Source organism: Onychostoma macrolepis, chromosome 06, assembly GCF_012432095.1.
Source record: "Onychostoma macrolepis isolate SWU-2019 chromosome 06, ASM1243209v1, whole genome shotgun sequence".
NCBI lineage: Eukaryota > Metazoa > Chordata > Actinopteri > Cypriniformes > Cyprinidae > Onychostoma > Onychostoma macrolepis.
Genome location: NC_081160.1, coordinates 18,258,265 through 18,278,692, shown reverse-complemented (window position 1 = coordinate 18,278,692; position 20,428 = coordinate 18,258,265). Strand labels below are relative to the sequence as shown.

At 34.9% G+C, this 20,428-nt stretch overlaps 2 protein-coding genes and 1 non-coding gene across 4 annotated transcripts in view; 1 reads left to right on the top strand and 2 right to left on the bottom strand.

Moving 5' to 3' along the window:
- Positions 1 to 13,608, bottom strand: part of shroom2a (shroom family member 2a) — a 42,731-nt gene extending 29,123 nt beyond the window's left edge. Inside the window, 2 exon segments of the mRNA XM_058779925.1 lie at positions 1,416 to 1,564; positions 12,560 to 13,608. Of these exon segments, the coding sequence (XP_058635908.1) occupies positions 1,416 to 1,564; positions 12,560 to 12,772 (362 nt within the window). The 5' untranslated portion in view covers positions 12,773 to 13,608.
- Positions 1 to 20,428, top strand: part of lrrc7 (leucine rich repeat containing 7) — a 138,738-nt gene that overhangs the window by 19,375 nt on the left and 98,935 nt on the right. The window contains exon 1 of one of the 2 annotated variants that reach the window (XM_058779930.1): positions 18,615 to 19,000. The exons of the other annotated variant lie outside the window; for it this stretch is intronic. The gene's annotated coding sequence lies outside the window, so the exon portion shown is untranslated. Of the gene's footprint in view, positions 1 to 18,614; positions 19,001 to 20,428 lie in introns of those variants that run through there. 2 annotated transcript variants of the gene reach the window in all.
- trnag-ucc (transfer RNA glycine (anticodon UCC)) lies at positions 12,147 to 12,218 on the bottom strand. Its single transcript has one exon. It is a non-coding gene; the product is annotated as a tRNA-Gly (tRNA).

Genomic DNA, 20,428 nt, shown 5'->3' with positions numbered 1-20,428 from the left:
GCGTCCACTGGCTGAAAACATCACTACCAGCCCGCATGCAAATCTACTGCATCACATAGAAACTTCAGAGAGGGTTGTTCGTGAAAACATAGTGGCTGTTCACTTTAATGTTAGCTTTTGACTACTTCAGTAGAAACTGGAAGGGTAGATGAGTTCAGAAGCTGCATTATTTGATGTTTCAATTAAAAAATAATAATAATTGATACAAATAGCTAAAATAATGTCTGATGTTCACTGACCACAAACATGACTGAATCCCTTCACTTTCACTTTCCAAAGACTGTACCATGTTCCGTATTTAGAAACGGAATGATTAACAATTTAATTTTTCATGAGAACATACAAATTCCATGTCAAATAGGAAAGAATATCCACCAACAGAACAATAAGATTCTATATATACAGGTGCTGGTCATATAATTAGAATATCATCTATATATATATATGTGTGTATTTATATATATATATATGTATATATATATATATATATATATATATATATATATAGCTGAAATGAAAAATAAAATTGAAACTGATTTGGTTTTATTTTAGCTTTCTATTCCTCTATCTCACAGTGTGTGCTTTTCAGTTGTCAGAAAAACAGCGATCTGGCAGAACTGGACTGTCAAGCATTCAACGGCTCCCTCAGCGTCAGATAAACTAGTGATGCAAACAACACCAATCCCCAGCGGCTAAACTCATTCACTTCCCACCTGTGACGTACATTTATTCATTGGTGTTTCTACCTAACAGAGCAATACAATATTGATGGGAACACAAATAGTCCTGCTCAAAATATTCAATGCATCTTTTAACATATGAAACAAAAACAACAACAGTAAGCAACCACGTATATCTTACCCCTGAGAGGAGGAAATATTAAAGATCCTGTTTACACCTGGCATTAACATCTGTTTCTGACAACCTGATCACAAGTGGGCAGCATTGAATGCCGCTTTCTTTCCTTGTGACCTCGTTCATTCGTAGCATGCATGTAAACACATCACAATTGTGGTGTAAATCCTATTCCACCCTGATCACCTGCAATCAGTCATTGTGCTGAAACAATGATTCTAAACCTTGCCAAATGGCTTAAAAAAGTTCAGTTAGTATAGGGACTTGACTAAAATAGTCAAGCATTCTGCTCAAAATGTCCCATCTGCAGTGAGATTAAAATTTGGAAGCAACAGTCTGTCGACTTTCTGTGCTTGCTTAACACGCTGATGCAGAAAGTGATGCATGATCAGGGAACCTCCCCTCAAAACCTATATTATATTATATATAAAAATATATAAATATGTCATGCATATTAGGTGAAAGTAGCTTGACTATTTGTAATCAGATTCCATAGACAGGTCTTAATCTCAGGTGTAAATCGGCCCCAAAAAATGATAGTGAGGTTGACTATAAATTACCTTTTCACCACCAGGCTGAGAGTCTTGTGGGAGCCCTTGATTAGACAGATGGCCTCTTGTCTGTAGCCGCTGAGGGAAATGTTGTTGACGTTGATGAGTTCATCTCCAGCCTGCAGTCTAGCAGTTGCAGCCTTGCTGCCCTCTTCCACCTGTGACACAGACACAATGCACTCAATCTCAATCAAATCTCTCTGTTTCACGACCATACATCACCTACAGATGAATAGACCTGTACTAATAGCTCTCCCTTTGTTGAGAGATTGAAATTGAACAAACTAAGACAATATTTGGACAAGCATTCATCTTTTGTAAATGACCTAGTCACTGTCAGGCAATATAGTGCAATTACGCTAAATTCAGATAGAGAACAAAAATCTGGTTTGGCATAATCCAACTTAATTCAGTTAAATTGTTTATAGTGTGAACAGCAAAAAAAAAAACAAACAAACAAAGAAAATCTTATTAAATGAATATTGTGATAAATATCCATATCAAATGATGTAAAATATATTTGGCCCTATCACCAACCCTACTATAGATCTGGATCAATTTGCATTTAGTCATTTAGCAGACGCTTTTATCCAAAGCACACCCAGTTCAAACCAAATAGATTTTTGCTTTAAAATCTGATGTGAATGGTCACATTTTTGCTTTATTTTTTTTCCACTAAAAACTATAATACATCTATTGTGTAGTTAATAATGAATGAAGTATCCGGTTTCAAGTGGTATATGCAAATACACAGTATATGAAAGTATATGAAAGAATATGCAAAAAACAAAAATGCAGCAATGCAACAATGCTTATGTTATTCAGTACCATGGCACAATGTCACGATAGACATGAGCAGAGAATAAAGATCCAATTTTTCGTTTGTTCTTTTCTCTAGACAGAATGTGCTAAAAAAAAAAATCTTAGTATTTTTTGGGATTGGTATACTTTGACAAAATTTTGTGTGTTTTTGTGCTGACCTTTTCTGGAATTCAATTCGTTCAAATGATCTGATTAATTTAGAAACGAAGCAAGTGATCATCTTCATTAATGGGTAACTGAATCATTCACTCAAATGATTTGCTCAAAAATGCTAATTCATTCAGTAACGAGAAACAGCTTTGTGTTGCAACGGCTCTACTCCATATTTTCTTTGAAACTATTTTCGCTGGCATTCTAACTGCATTCTGCAGTCAATGCGTGGTCTCTCAAGGTGTGTTCTGTTTGGTTTTTGCAACATGAATGACATCTCACACATCATTAAAACAACATCACACACCTCTCCTAGACATAACTATGGTAAGCAGTGTACGCATACTGTATGAAAGAAACAGATCTAATTTTATCATGTGCAAAACGACAGTGTGGACAATCAGTCCTAAAGATCCGATTTGAAAAACAAGTGAAAGCAAAGTCTAAGAGCATTTCCTAAACAACTGCAAACAGTGCAATGCCAAATACATTATTTGTTGTGTTCTACCCTTAAATGACCAAATGAGAAAGCCACGTTCACCTTTCTAAATCAGCAGCACTGGGGGGGCAAGTCATAAGCTTTCCACATCAACACTTTACCTCCAGAGCCAAGCTAGAAGCGAGTTAATCATAAATATTCTGTCATAAAGTGCAGATTTCAGGAAACATGTAGCCAAATAGGGGGTTTGGTCTAAACTAAAGTAAATTCCTGACATGATATGTAATGCTGCTCTATCTTCCAGTAAGCCAGTTATCTGCTATTTGAGGCTTTACCCCAAAGTTGATCACGGCTGTTCATTATTTACTTTCCAGGTATGTCTACTTATCAAACATGATCCTCTCTGGAGGGATAATATTCATACACAGGAATGTACTTTTATCATAATACGGTGCTATTAGTAACATAACATTTTTAGAAGGTCAACTTTAAGCTCAAACAGACAACAAACCTTGAGTGATTATTCTTGCTTGCTTTATCACCAGCTGTGGTTAGATTCAAGCACCAGTCGACCCATAATAAACCATCTTACTGCATATACGTGCATGGTCAAGAATGCACAAATGTGGCTATTTTAGTTATTCCTTTGTTGTATGTGGTCTTCCCTGCATTTATTATTTTAACAGCAGAAGGACTCTGTGACATCCGGACTTAAGTGCCCCCCTCAGAGTTTATATAAAAAAAGGAAAACTTTAAGCATGCCGAAATAAGAAGCACTAGAATAACCTCAAACGTTAATGTTAAACAGGCACGCCAGTGGGTGCCCCCCTCTGGCATTCCGCACCATACTGAGAGAATAAATGACTTAGAACAATGGAAATGTTCACTGGAGAGGTATCAGACCCACACAAGCATAGCAAATACTGTCGGAGCATTGGGATGAGGGTGGGGGTGTCATTTAATGGGAATGTGAGGCAAAAGCAGAGGTGAGAGTGAAATAAGACAAATATTTTCTTCTCTGTATCATGCATATGCGTGACCTCAAAATGCATCCACGCAGTCTAAGTCAACATCAAGTCCAAATGCTTGAGAGTTCATGACAAGACCATGACCGTGAAAATGTGGTTCTTGGACTGGGACTTGAGTACAGTTTCGAGTACTACAACATTGACTGCCACACTCGCATGTCATTTACATGGTATTACCATGGTACAATTCCAATAAATTGGGGTATAAAACTATTTGATTCACTGATTCAAAAGTCATTTTAATAAATACAGAATTATTTGTGACCCTGGACCACAAAACCAGTCAGATATTTATGCAGCATCTGAAAGCTGAATAAATAATCTTTCCATTGATATATGGTTTGTTAGGATAGAACAATATTTGGCTGAGATACAACTATTTGAAAATCTAGAATTTGGGGGTGCAAAAAAAATAATATTGAGAAAATCACTTTTAAAGTTGTCCAAACTAAGTTCTTAGCAATGCATATTACTAATCAAAAATTAAATCTTGATATTTACGGTAGGAAATTTATTAAATATCTTAATGGAACATGATCTTTACTTAATATCCTAATGATTTTTGCCATAAAAGAAAACTCGATAATCTTGACCCATACAATGAATGTATTGTGGTTTTGTGGTCCAGGGTCACATTTCAATTAACAATTCTATTCAATTCACTGCTTTTCAATTAAATTCAAAAGCCATTTTTGCAAATTCAGGACAATTTTGTTCTATTTCAGTAATTTTACAACACATTTATAGGATCCTTAAATTACTCCTTTCTTAGACAAGAATTAAAAAAAAAAAGTGATAAACAAATTCAGATATCAGTGCATATGAATCAGCATAAAATCTTTATATGACCTTTATATAACTCTAGCACTCTCTATTCTATTTTAATTCTACTTTATCTATTTGTCTTTTTTATTTAAAAAAAAAAGCTTTCTATATTTCTATTCTATCTACTTGTTTTTCTGTTTGTGTATATATATATATATTAAAAAAAACTTCCTACGTGTACTGTGTTAGGCTGACTGAGACTTGTCATTTGCACTTACATATTGTTGCTCTTTTGTTAGTTTTGATTGCTTCTGTTGTCCTCATTTGTAAGTCGCTTTGGATAAAAGCGTCTGCTAAATGACTAAATGCAAATTGATCCAGATCTATAGTAGGGTTGGTGATAGGGCCAAATATATTTTACATCATTTGATATGGATATTTATCACAATATTAATTTAATACAATTACTGGGGAGGAAATGCATTTTGCACATTTGTTACATTTTATTGTTAAAATAAAATGTAAACTAATGAATTTATAACTACTAATTTACAACATTTTTTTTTCTATTTATGGTAGTGGAAAGGGCTCTATAAATACACTAAACTTGAGACTTAATGTCAAATAAGGTGCTGCACAAAAGTATTTATATACTGTAGACATTAAAACATGGATGAAAATCTCGATTGTACAGTATTCCTCAATAACAATAATAGTAATACATTTGTCATAATTTCTTCAAGTTAAACCAACCCTTTATTTAGGTGGACTGTTGTGAAGACAGTCCTTTTATAGTGAGACAGCAGGCTGAAATTATATTGCTCATTCACACAAAGACAGAACTTTTCATCAACATCTATGTAGGCTAAATATAGAAAATTACTCAAGTTTATCAACATCATGGCTTAATTTTTTCCCAATAAATATTTTCCTGCAAAAAATGTATCATCCAGCCCTACTCTATGGTATATATGTGAGTGCATTTGTCAAAGCAATATTACGGCATTTTCTAACATGTATCATAATCATAGTATCGACTTGGAGTACAATTTAAATACAGTGGTAATGGCTCCATGGTTCAGTGTTGTATGTGCTAATGGCACCACTACAGATCCATCAACCAGGTGGTATTTCCAAAGAATTTTTAAAAAGCTTGAAATAAGTTCCATGACCTTGCTGTCTCGGCATGGGGTCTGGAGTGTGGAGTGAGGTGAGGGAAGGTTGTGGCAGAGAAGAATGTGGGAGTTCTGCTGACTGGTGTCCTGTGCTCTATACGCTGACAGAGCACTGAGCTTTAGAGCTCCTTTACAGCCCATCCTGCTGCATTCAACACACACACACACACACACACACACAAAATACTCAATGTACAAATGTTCTTCCAAGAGACATCACCTCTTTACAATGGTGCCATTGTCAGATCTTGACAATGAGAGTACATATAATACACACACCGGGAGCTATAACAGGACTATGCCTGCACAGAACAATAATATGACTAAAGGCTTTTTTGTTGTTTCAGCTGAACTTGATTGTGCACTAAAGAATCTGAGTCGACTCCTGCTACAACAGAAGTATTGAACTGTACAGATTAAGCTTTTTTGAATGAACATTGTATCCTAGCACAAACAAAAGAGCATGAGCTCCTTGTGGCTTAGCATCAGGAATGCATTTAAATTCCTGCTCCTCCAGGCAACACAATAAAGACTGAAGACAGGATTTCCAAAAAAGTTTGCTGCAATCACAATCCATATATCGTGAGGCCTCCTATATGCTCCTAAAGAGCATTACTGAGTTTGGTTGGAGAATGGACAACCCCTGGATGTTCAAAATATCAAGAGATTCTTACATACTAGGGATGCAAAATATCTCAGTCCTATATGCTATATTTCTTAATTTATTTGTATTGTTTATATTGAATATATTCAATATAAACAATACAAATAAATTAAGAAATATAGCATATAGCATGTCTGATATTGTATATAACCATTTATCAGTTTATAATGTATAACCTTATCAAAACAGATAATCTAACAGAGTGATTTTTTTAATTAATTCTCTGTAAAAAAAAAAAAAAAACTACACTACCCATAACTGCTTTCGAGAGATCCACCAATCAGAAGTTGCAATTGAGTCTCCTCCCTACAACCTTAAACTACTCGTACATCTGTGTTTGAATAAATTGCAATAAACTTCAAATATATTTTATGTTTACAATCAATAACTTGCAGTCAACAGTTTTATACTGTACTGTTGTTTTTGATTCAATTTATTAGTCCGCCCGCAGAAAAAGGGAAAAATACTTCCAGATCTAAAGCTGCTTAAAAAATGTAGCATAACTGTTGTACCATCTTCTCTTCAGACCACAAATAGTTGTTGTCTCCATATCTAAGGACAGCTTACACAAACACCATTATTTTCACAGCAGCCTTTGGCAGTTTGGTGCGGTCTAAACAATAAATGCGTGCGCATGTGTGTATTTGCATTGAGCAAGGGCTCAGAAAAGATAAGAGCAAAGGTCTTGAAATACTTCAAAACAAGCTTAAATACTCTTTCCTGATACTTCTTACTCTGAACATGAACAGACACGAAATGTAGAGTTAAAAAGTCAAGCTCTTCTGAAACAAATACTAATGAAAGCTGCTCTGAATTTGACTGGTTCCTGCCACTCCTCAAGTGAAGTTATTAACGTAAAAAGACTATCATTAACAGACTTTTCCTCTGATGGCTTTCAGTATGTGGGTGAAGGGTTGTTCGCACCAAATTTGCTTTGAACGGGTCGGGGCATGACAGTCGACTGATGAATCCGGTTGTTATCAGCGCTCATTAAATGGCTGCCCTTTTAGGGTCTCCGAGTGTTGAAAGAATGCATAAAATGAAAAACAAACACAGGCAGCGTGTGAAAGGCTACACTGCATGCATGCAGTGTAAAACAGGATTATTAGAGTTTATTGAAACAGAGGATTTAAAATAAATGCGTTGAAGACGGAATGAGAGGAATGAGGGGAATTTTAATTTGTTCCATTTTTCTGTATAAATAAATAAAGCTGCTTACTGCAGCCCTCTTTGACCTAATGTATGGACGAATAAGGTAAAAACTAATGGCTCAGAAAACTCAAAATTGCACAGCAACAGCCTGGTAACCACCCACAACAGCCTAGCATTCATCTTCAGAATATACATATAGATATACAAAAAAAATAAAAAATTCTATCTTTGAAAGATCCATTAAATTGAACTGACCAAAAGTGACTGTAAAGACATTTATGTTACAAATGTTGCATTGTTATATTAAGCACAAGCAGCACAAGTGTTTTGAACATTGATACCAATAAGTGACGTTTCTTGAGCAGCAAATCAGCATAATTTAGAACGATTTCTTAAGTATCATGTGACACTGACGACTGGAGTAGTAAAGGCTGCTGAAACTTCAGCTTTGCCATCACAGGAATAAATTACACTTCATGATATATTAAAATAGAAAACAGAATATCACTGTTTGTACTGTATCTTTAAGATTAAATAAATAATAATTAAATAATTAAATAAATGCAGCCTCGATAAGCAAGAGAGACTTCTTTCAAAAACATTTTTAATAAATGAGCAACACAGACCACAATACTCTCAGGTAAGGATAAGTGAAATGCCCTAAGAATTTAGTGAGACCATGGAAGGTTTTCATCCTTCACGTCAAAGGCAAAGTGAACTTGCCCAGGTTCCTTTAATCCAATCTAAATTTATCCCAGATGCTGTATCATGCAAGTCCAACTGGCTTCAGGCTGTCGAAGATAATTCAGTACATTTGGATAATCAAGCAAAGCTTCAGCATTCCTGTGCTGTTCCTGGCACTGCCAGTTTGCCTCAGGAATCTCAGAGAAATGTAGTGAAACAATCCAATGAAAAACAGAGCAAGCTAAGAAAATCAATAAATAAACTGCTAATTAACCTGCAAACCTTTTACTTCTGTAGCTAAGGTAAAGTTTTCCCTAAATTGTACTACCTTGTTTACAACCTTGTATCTTTTTGCCTTTTTTGGATTAATGTAACTCTCAGGGAACAGTCATCTTACAAAACAGACATTCTGAACACTTGTCATCAAATCATTTTCTCATCATTATGTCTGTCACTTAATGTATGCCTCGAGGTTTGGATGGAATCCAAAACACGATAATGAAATGTGTACTTCCACAAAGACCAGTACAATAAGAAATAGTTGTTGAATAGATTTGAAACTTTCAACTTCTGAGATAATATATCCCACAACCTCTTGAACTGTAAAAGAGGAGATTCACTTTTTCAGTCTCAAAAAAAGTTTTTAAATATATGTACTCAATGCTAACACAAACAGTACAAGACAATTTTATGACCATAATGTGCCGTCTTACTACTCATACTTATTCATTAAGAGTGGGAGTAGCACCTCTACCACATACGTAGTATAAGTATGTGAAATGAGATGCAGCCTATGTTTGCAACTGGCCTTTAAGTAGTTTTCATAGATGGTCTAATATTTAGGAAAAACTGAACATAGGTGCTCCACACCCAATTGGCAGATTTTTGGGCATACTTGATAAAGGTCATTCAATTGTTTTGTCTATGGCACTTGTTCTAGAACAGTAGGTTTGGACAAAAACACCAATGCGCCAAGAATAACAAACTGGATTCACAACTAAATGTTGCAATATGAGGAGAGTCAACTACACACAAGCTGTGGAAACCTTTTACCTGCAGAATAACTGTATAGAGGCACAGTGTTTTGCCAAGTTTGAAGGTTCTGGTTTCAGTCCTTAACATCTTTATACATTATAGGGCTCATTCATCAGCAGAATAATTAATTTTTTGAAAGGAAGTGTACTACACCTCTGATAAAGCGATAGACCCATGTTTAAGGCTTGAGCTGCTAATGAACCCTAAATCTTAGAAATCTTCGCATGGTTCCTGAGAATGTTATGACAGCTCTGCACCCTTGAGCAAGGAACATACAGTAAGCTTTGGTAGCTTAAAGGGATGTTCGGTGCAATACTGAATTTTCCAATGAGAACTGGAAAAACTAAATAATCATTCAATAAATCAAAGTATCTGTCATACTTATTTTGTACTCCAAGTTCAAGTATCATGAGGTGAAGCTATACATTTGTGAAAAGACAAATGTATAACAAGAGAGATAACACTGACAAACTGGCCTCATAAAATACAGCAAACAAGGTAGGCACAAGAACAAAGCAAAAATGAGTTTAAAAAAAACATGGGAAAATAATTTAACACTTTGACTAGTCAGTCATGAACCAAGGTAAAGAAACCGTGATGAAAACAAAGACACAATTAAGCCTAAATCTAAAAAAACAGGTGCAAAGGTTATTTTACAGCAGGATTTGCCATCACATGATCCAGTAGGAACAACAAGTGACTTTAAGAGCATCAACGAGGGGGGTAAAAAACTTCAGTACATTATTAACCACTCTTACCAATTCCTGAAGTGTGACGGGGTCTGCTGGACTCACAGAAACTTTTGTTGGTAAATTCACGTCCAAAGATGTGAAAACCCACACTCAGTCTTTAAACCATCCTCTGAGAAACTGTTGTACCAAATCAAAGGCTTCCATGAAATGACCTAACTTAACATTTCAGCTCCTTAAAGACCTCAGCAATGGCAGGAATTTACTTCTGAAGGTCACATGCACCTCAAAACTACAGTGTTATGTAGGGGTGGCCACCAGAGTTTTAGAGATGGTCACATTACGCCTTATTTAATATTCTTATAGCTAAACTCTGAGCTAAAATTGACTAGAAAAGAAAGACATGCATTTAATGGAGAACATTAAGCACTCTATGCTGAAAGTAAGACTGATGAGTATTCTTTCCAAATTTATCTACGAGGTCCTTCAAAGTTGATGAGTAACCAGAACAGCACACAAAAAAAGTTTCGGTCACTGTTCAAAATGAGTTGCTGATAAACTACACTACAAGAGACCAAAGTGGCATTTCCACAGCCATAGCCTATAAAAAATAAAAACTACAAAATACTACATTCTAAAATTTGCCAACTGTTTCTGGATAATACACACTCTTTCAAGAAATCACAAACAATGTAGATATTTGTAAAAAGTATATTAGATAGGTAATCTATATGCATCATAACACCACAACATTCACTACCGTTTATTTTTTTAAGAAATCTCAGAAATTCCAGCAATTAGATTCATCAAAAAGATGAACTTAACACAGTTACAAATATTTCTCTGTCAAACAAAAGCTATTCTTTTTAACTTTCTATTCATCAGTGAATCACGAAAAAAATAAAATAAAATTAAGCAGCACATTTATTTTCAAAATGATAATGATAAGAAATGTTTCAAATTAGAATGATTTCTGAAGGATCGTGTGACACTGCGACTGGAGTAATGGCTGCTGAAAATCCAGCCTTGCCATCACAGGAATGAACTGCATGTTAAAATACATGAAATAGAAAACAATTGTTTCAAATTGTAATGGTATTTTACAATATTTCTTTTTTTGACTATTTTTAAACAAACAAATTCAGCTTTGGTAAGCATAAGAGAAGGCAATAAAAAAACCTCTAAACATTTGAAAGGTAGTGTATATACACAGCTGTAAAGGGTCTATAATATTATAGACTTTAATTATAGATTGTAGCTAATTATAGAATTATTAAATTTGGTTGGTACATGTGAAATTTAGTAAACGAATAAACATTTATGTGATCAAATATATTTTATTTAAATTAAATGACTAAAATAAATTAAAGTGATTTATCATTTCTGGTATTTATCATTATAATGTGCAAATGATGCATAGCTCGCATTCTTGTGTCAGTGTACAACGTGGGAAAGGGTGGGAAAAGTTTTCCCTTCAAATATTAAAGGTATATTACTCACCAAGACTTTCTATGAGTTTTGAAAGGCAATACCTGATTTTAAAAAGGCAGACCTGATTTCATCAGCTGTAGTATTTGGTCTAAAAAGGTTGAAAACTACTGGATTAGACCACTGCAAGGGACTTTTGTTTTAAATATTAGCAAATCAGATGAGACCAGTCTAACTCAATTTGCATAGGTTAAGCCATAGTATAAAATTTTGGTTTTCCTTTAAAATATACTTAAAATACTTGTTCAAACAAACAACTGTACCTACTTTACTTTAAACAGCTCTTTCTGTAAAGTATGTCTCATGACAAACTATAGAGCTGTCAACAAACTTGCTTTAAAGCTTTAAACACCGCCTGATGACCAAACTAAGATAACCTAAATATTCTGGCACCCTATGCAAGACGAAAACGGTCTTTTTCTATACCAAGTAACCTAAATTTGAAAGTTCAGACTGAAAGTTCATTCAGTGTGTGAGTGTACATCTGGCCTGCCATCTGTTTCAGTCACTATTACAGGTATTGCTTTGCTTGCATTTCCCATTTTTTTAAGATCTGTACTTTCTCCTCAAACAGCATTGTTTGCATGTTACTTCCTTGTAATTACCAAATGATTCCAAGAAAGTAAAACTTTCTAAAGAAAAAGCCTCTTGCGTTGGCCGGGAATCGAACCCGGGTCAACTGCTTGGAAGGCAGCTATGCTAACCACTATACCACCAACGCTTACTGAAGCTGCAAAAGTCATGCTTTTGCATCAAAAGTGCATATTAGAAGAGAAACATGAGTAAAGTAAATAAAGCTTTAGTATTAACAACATCTCTGAATAAATAAATAAATTTAAAAAAATTAAGATTAAGAGCAACCAATGCTTTGCTATCGTTAATCTACTTGCATTAAATATTCATTACGCAAAACGTTTTACTAAGTATCATTGTGTATCATTTATATATAATAAACGTTTATAGCATAATATTCTATCTGGCTTTACAACAGCTAGTCTCAAGAATTTGATGTTTTTGTACATATAAGTCTAACAATAATGCACAGGTCGACAGATAGCTTACCTTGGTTATAAGAAGCGGTTCTCTGTGCTCCAGTCCACCTCTGAGGGTAAAACCCCATGGTGCTCCCCCAGCAAGGGTCACATGCAGCACATTCCATCCCTCACCGTTACCACGATGTTCATCAAAACTCCCAGATCTCTCCTTACTGTAAAAGATCCTGTGACCTCCTTCAGGAAAGCCAGAGTCTATAGGGTATTGATTGATCGTGTCCATTTCATACACAACCCGTCTCCCAAAATAAGAAAATTGTAGTCTTTAGTGTTTTTACAAAAACTGATTCCAAAAAAGTTATAAATCCTACATAGTCTTCCGCATTAAAAGCAGCTGTTGATGCTATTCCACATGAACATCTCTTGGATACTTCGTTGCCTTGTTTTCTCCTCTGGACGAGACGCTGTCCATCATTAAAGACCACTGTTTAATAATTAAATGGAGTGTACATTTACAAAACAAACTTAAAGACGTATTTATGTTTGTTTCAATTCTTGAAACAAACTGCGATGAACCGAAATGTGTAGTTTTGTTTGTTTATGGTTTATCTAACCCCTTTCATTATGTTAGCATTAGCCAAAGGATTCAGTTTAAATTAGTCTCGCCATCAAGTGTTTCCTGAATAAATAATAACAAACGCTCACTGACTGGTTGTCGATAACGCAACTGCCCGGATTCGAGTCGTAAATCCGAATTACAGATTAACGTTAGTCATAAAGGTTTCGCTGTGTTCATACTAAAGGTTACGTTCGTCCAATCTTGTGTTAAGTGCGTGTGCCGGTAGAGCTAGTCAGCTAACCGCGAGTCTTACTCAATCAACAAGTGGATCAACACCGCACTTTGCATCTCTTCCCTTCAGCCACATCTTAAGTTTTCCAACTGTTGTACGAACCGGAACAAAGAGATTTCCCTTTTAGTTTTTATCCTAACACAAAAAGTACAAAAGAGGAGGTACAAAGGCTGAAATGCTGGATGGCAGAAGGCTGATTTGTTGTACGGATTACGTTTACAGGAGGGGAGAGCCTCTATCTACCTGTGCGATCCTCATCAAAAAATAATCAGAGAGCAGCAGCGACCCCTACTGTTCACTGAGTGTGACCGCACTCGTTTTTAAGCACTTATGAATAAGGTAATTTAAGAATATGTGTTTAGAAGTAATTTATTTATCGAAATAGTTAACGAATAGTTTGCATAGTGGCTTTAGATCAAACAATGCTTAAAGTGCTTAGGCTATATTAAGGAAATTAAAAGGGTTATTTTCAAAATATGGAAACGAATATCATTGACGTGTCAGACACGAAATAAATATTCAGGAAACGCTATACAAAAGGCATCATTCTGTAAGCTAACATTTTATTTAATAATAAGAAATGGTTTGATTCGAATGTTTTGCACATTTGAAAACAATAAGTAAAATGTGTAATTTATGTAAATAGATAGATTCCACTGTTAATTTAGGCCTACACGTCATTGATTTTACACTGTTTAATTTTTGTTTGACATATTTTTAAACGATAAATATATAATTGGTACAGTATGCCTTTTTGATCTGTGATGTGCTTTGACATACTTTTGAACCATCTTAAAAACTAATCTTTTATGAGAATTTGTCACTTGGATAACATAAATCAAATATAGCGAAAAATATATTCTCACAAATATATTCTTTAGTTTTCTCATAATAAAAATCATGTATTAATACATGTAACATGACATTGCTCCCAGAGAGGGCACTCATGGGTAGCTTTCCACTGATTCCTCTGTCCTGTTCATAATAGTTTCATAGTTTTGTGAAAATGAGCTCCCAGTGGACATTAGATTCACTTTGTTTTTCTTTTCTTCTTTGCCAGATGGTTCTTGTACAAGTACTGTCATGCTGAAGTAGCCTACTTTAGCCTATTTCTGAAAGCAAGATATGCCTCAGAAGTGTATTATGATAGGCATGCAGACTGAGCTGCCCACGTTCTTGGAAAAAAAAAAAAAAAACTCAGCTTTGTGCTTGCTAAGGCACATATACCTAATTTGGATCAATGCAGAGAAAAATAATCAGCTGTGCTGCTTGCACAGCAATCCTAGAGTAAGACAATCCTCTGTTCCTGCCAGAGGGAACACACACTCTCTCTGTGTAGGCCTTCTGTTGTGCCTACATTATAAATCTAATATAGTCTATTTGCAGCTCAACCTACCTGTTAAAGTGCACTGAGATGCTATTGTAGAAATTCAGAATTCACAGTCAGATAAAAACATAAAAGGGTGGCTATCATAATAAATTTCATAGCACCTTTATTTAGCTAATACTTTCAAACTCAATTAAAGCTCAGCATGTGTTTGTTGAATATGAAACTACAAAAAAAACTATGAAAACATACTGAATTGCCACATGAATGAAGCGAGTGATGAAGATTACTAATACAGCACCAATAGATCTCAGTTGGTCTAAGATCTGGACTATCAAGAGAGGGTCCATCTTATGGAAGGTATAGCAGAACTTTTGTTTTTTACAGTACTGGGTGAGAAAAGCAAACAAGCAAGACCATGTACAGTAGTTTCATTGTCAATGACAGCCGAAAAGCAAAAGAGCATTTACACTCAGCAACAGGTCATTAGAGACCTCTAAACCAGTAGTTTTTCTCATCAGCTCTCCCCATGCTAGCATAAAAAAAAATAGTTCTGCAAATTAACTAAATTGCCATGTGAATTACCACATGAATAATAAGGTATTATTACATTAAGATTAGAAACTGCTTGTATATCTATGTCAAAGTAAATAAATCAGGTTCTACATGCACACTGGAAGTGCGGATGTGGGTTTGATTTTCAGGGAACACACAAACTGGTAAAATGTGTATCATGAATGCAATACAAGTTTTATTGGATAAGCATCTGCCAAATGTTTAAATGTATTAAAAATGTACTGATTTTAGTGATATTTACCAATAAATGATACAAAAGTGAGATGGGAAGACTTAAATGCATTGCTTTCATTAAAGACCTTTTACACTTCTATTATGCTCACAGTATGGTGTCCATACTAATAAATATATTTTTCAGACCTTTTATTTACACTATAACAAACATCTCAATCACATGCTGTTCACACTAATTATTTCACATTAAAGGAGTAGTTCACTCAAAAATGAACATTTGCTGAACATTTACTCACCCTCAGGCCATCCAAGATATAAATGAGTTTGTTTCTTCATCTGAAGAGATTTAAAGAAATTTAGCATTACATCACTTGCTCACCAATGGATCCTCTGCAGTGAATGGGTGCCGTCACAATGAGAGTTCAGACAGCTGATAAAAACATCACAATAATCCATAAGTAATCCACACCACTCGTGTCCAACAATTAAGTCTTGTAAAGTGAAAAGCTGCATGTTTGTAATAAACCAATCCATCAAGGCATTTTAACTTCAAACCATTGATTTCTGCTAAAAAAAGTCTTCTATCTATAAGCATGTTTTAAACACTGAAAAAGTCATCTTATCTGAATCAGGAGAGAAATATGCACAGATAAAGCATCATTTACACGTGAAAACAGTCCAAAACAGTTCTAAACAAATATGTTAGTGGACTTTAATATAAATATAATTTTTGTAATTTTTTTATTTTTATAAATTATTTTTATTTATTTTACTTTATTATTATTATTATTTTCTACTTCTGGCCAGAAGCAATAGTTAAGTTACAACACTTTAATGATGGATTTGTTTCTTACAAACACACTTTTTTTTTTCTTCACTTCACAGAACATTAATTGGACTGTCATGTGAACTACTTGTGGATTATTGTGATGTTTGAAGTCTCATTCTGACTCATTCAGCAGTTTGAACTCACATTCTGACGGCACCCATTCACTGCAGAGGAGCATTGTGAGCAAGTTATGTAATGCTAAATATCTCTGAAATCTGTTCCAATGAAAAAACAGTCTCATCTACAGTTTGGATGGCCTGAGGGTGCGTAAAGTTTCAGTGTAAAGGTATTCTTCTGATCTAATCTCAGTATACAGAACACACACACACATACAGATTTGCTGTAATATCTAGAGTGGAAGCTCTAGAAATAAAGTGTTGAGACACAGGCAGTGCTGAGAGGTGTGAGCATGCTGTCCTTTGCTGTACTGCCATAGAAACACCACAACCACACTTACTTTTCAACATTTAGATTTTTTTTTTTTACACATATATATATATATATATATATATAGAAACTTATATATATATATATATATATATATAGATAGATAGATTCTTAAAGTGGTTCAGTTTTGGTTAATTTCAAAGCTACTTACTGCACTAAATAAATCTTTTTTTTTTTTTTTTTAATTATATTTACCTCTAACATCCATAACAACGAGAAATGCAAATTGGGGTAGAGAGAATGCACAGTTTAATTTATTACGTGCTCATAAAAACCCTACAGTGATGGGACCAATGTACTGTATCTCCTGCATTCCTTACTATTTAAAATTAATAACAACGTGCATTGCCTATGAAATATAAAATTCAAGCTGGTCTCAAGTCAAGGACAAAATACAGAATGAGCATGAACATTTTTTAAGAGTTTTTAGATTCATTCCTTCTGCTCTGCACTTCTCAGAGATCAGGCTGTTGCTAAGCAACTGTAAAATAAAGCAGAATCCTCTTAAGTCAGATAACCTCCTAACAATTGCTGTACAGTACATACTCTACACATCAGTGTTCCATGTGTATTTCTCTCAGCTGATGCTTACTGTAATATGGAGAAAGTGATTGTAACTGAAGTCCACTTATTCAACTAGAACCATTCAAACTCTCAAATATAAGACAACTGTTTTTGCCCTGTGGATAAAATCCAACAATGGCTTGAAATATAATATTCGGTTGTGAGAAAACTGGCAGCTTCACTTGTGGTTTAGTCTTTGTGCTCATTCCGTACTGCAGTGTGCAAGTTTTACTGTCTATTTAAGTGGGCTGTATCTGAATGAATGCAAGCTTGTGGTATCAGTTTTATCAAACATATGCTGTTTATGACATGCACAGTCATTTAAAAGGCTTTTTATGACTCATTGCATAATATCACCTAACATTAAACACATCATTTTCATGAACTAGAAAAATGAGATATTTGTAGATCCCCACTGTCACTTTATGTAATGCAAAACAACTTCCAGCTCAGTCTAAACTATAATTCACTGTAGACTGTATTCACTGTATTGCATTATTTGTGATGGAATAGAAACACATTACTGTTGCTCACTGAAAAGGAAAGTGAATTTAGCTCACTGGTGTATTTTGTGCATGATCTATAGTTGCCATGGTAATGATGGCTGAGTACAGTATAATGAATATCACAGAGTGTTAAAGTCTAGTGTTGTCACTGCTCAACATTTCTTATTTTCACATGCAAAAAGGACAAGCGATAAAATCACAAATACCTATGAATTTGAGGAGTGTTGGATTTCAAACCAGGATACAATAGCTGATTGGCAAGACATTTAGCCAAAGCATTTGATATGCATTTCATCAGTTCATGCATTCCCTGGGAATCAAACCCACAACCCTGCCATTGCTGTTATTTACTACTGTTTAAACCACTGATCTATAATAGAGAATATATATAGATCAGTGCTTTAAACTCACTCTATGACTACAGTAATCTGCCAATGATTTTGACATTTGAAATAGGCTTTTGTTTTGACTTCACAAGTGCTAATAGCTATTCTTTAGACATTTTTCGTACAAGAAATACACAAACTAACTTGCCATTTTTTGTCTGAAGTTTTCTTATTTAGTGAACTGTTAAAAGCAGTGACTAATACACTAGCAATCCTAGGCTAGGCTACTTTAGTAATTAACAATATTATTTAATCATCTGCCACCTTTTACTGCCAAATGACAGGAAGATTGTGCTTTAAAAAGAACACCTAAAAACCAAACATTTGCATAATATCTGTGTATTAGTCTACGTCCACAGAAAGATTCTGTAGGCTACTTAAAACTGTGTTATAAAGGTGCGTGAGACCCTCAATAAGCTCGGGGCAAACTCACGTGGCCTGTAAACACATGCGCGAGCAGGAGGCGCTGTGACATGAATAATGTGGCGGAGAGCATAATTTATGATTTGAGACATAATGCAACTTCATAACCAATCCTCGCACTCAGGAGTGAAGCGTAGGTGAACTTGTTTGATTGACGTCGTGGGAGTCCGTCCGCAGACCACCGTATGCACGCGCGCAGCCATTGCACTGAACCGCACCGACGATGCAGAGAGGATGGAGACGATCTACAAGGAGGCACGATGGTTAATAACATAGAGAATTCTGTCGTGTTTTATTAAAAACGTCATCCACTGTTATTTCCACTGGATTTTTTTCTGGAAGTGAGGAAGCCGAAATCCGTTTTTTTGGAAAACGTCTTTTTCTAACCTTGTTCATTCGGTCCCAAAATGAGCAAACTGCTCCATGCGGTACGTACCAATCGAGTGCATGTTTTACATGTTTCTTTTGCTCTCTAAAGAACTCGTTTCATTGTAGTGCCAGCGTTTGAATGTTCATGCATCTGCACTGAGACGCAGCTGGCTGAAATGAAAGTACGCCTACTCAAAGTCAGCAGCAGAGCTTTGCGCATGTTGCGGGTATCATATCTCAAATGTTTAGATAGAACCACCTCTGATTGAGTATTGACCTCTCTGTCCCAAAGGAGTTCAGGTGCATAACGGGTTCTTGCAAAGTAGCACAAGTTAACATAGTTGTTCGCAATCTCTCCGGTCATTTCTAGCGTCAAATCATTATGAATTTTGATCATCATGTGTTCAGGTTCAAGTTCAGGTTGGCACTGTTGGCACTGAGTTAAATGTGTATGCTAAGGTTTTATTACCCCCAAAAAAGAGGCTGTAGTTGATCAACTTTTTAGCAACAAATACTCTGTTACGTCATTCAGAAATGTGTAACAGGGTGAATACAGGTAAAGTGGGACACTTGAAGATCATTTGTCAAATTTGTCTGTTTTTAAAATATACAGTAAACCAAAATTTCAAAGCATTTTAGTTTATGGTGGGTTTGTAGATGCATATTCATTCTAGTTAACTGAACATTTAACAGAATAGTAGCCTACATATGTATTTTGCATATTTTTGAATGTGTAAGAGATCTTAAAGATTTTCAGTGTATACTTAAGACAGAATATGAGTCTGTATAGAACACTTTGTGACATTTTATGCACTTTATGTGGGTTTAGAGGTTTGAAAATTAGTCATGTCGTAACAGCCTCCTTATTTTATTGAGAAATAATTTTGGAAACTCCATGGGACCCTGATTGATTTGTGTTGATAAATGTTGAAGTGAGAACATTTAGTCCACATAATAGTTAGCAAAATAAATAAAAGTAAAGTGGTTTAAGCTTGCAGGTTATTAAATGCGTTTCCAAAGTTCTTTGAAGTGGGGGCGAATGATATACAGTTAACAGTAATCACGACTTTGAATTTTAGTGCAAAAGTTGACTTCAACTTCCTGTTGATACTTTGCCAAGAATTACTGTATTTTATTATAATTTAATATACATTAACATAACAATATACTGTAATTTTATACTCTATAGTCACAATAGTTAGACAAATAAGCATTTAGATTGATATCCAGAATGAATTTACATTTACATTATGAGTTAGATTACTCTATTATGATTAATGGAATAATAATTACAGAACAAAATAATTTTGCTTGATGGAGCTCAGTGGCCTTTTTTTGGTGTGCACTTGGTTTGTTTTTAACTGTTATTTAACCAAAATGTATCCATCATATGGCAAAATACCATCCTTATTGTCCATATACATAGTTCAAAATGATAAAACGGTAGTTTGAAAGATATGAAGTCATTGCCTTCGAGAGGCACATCA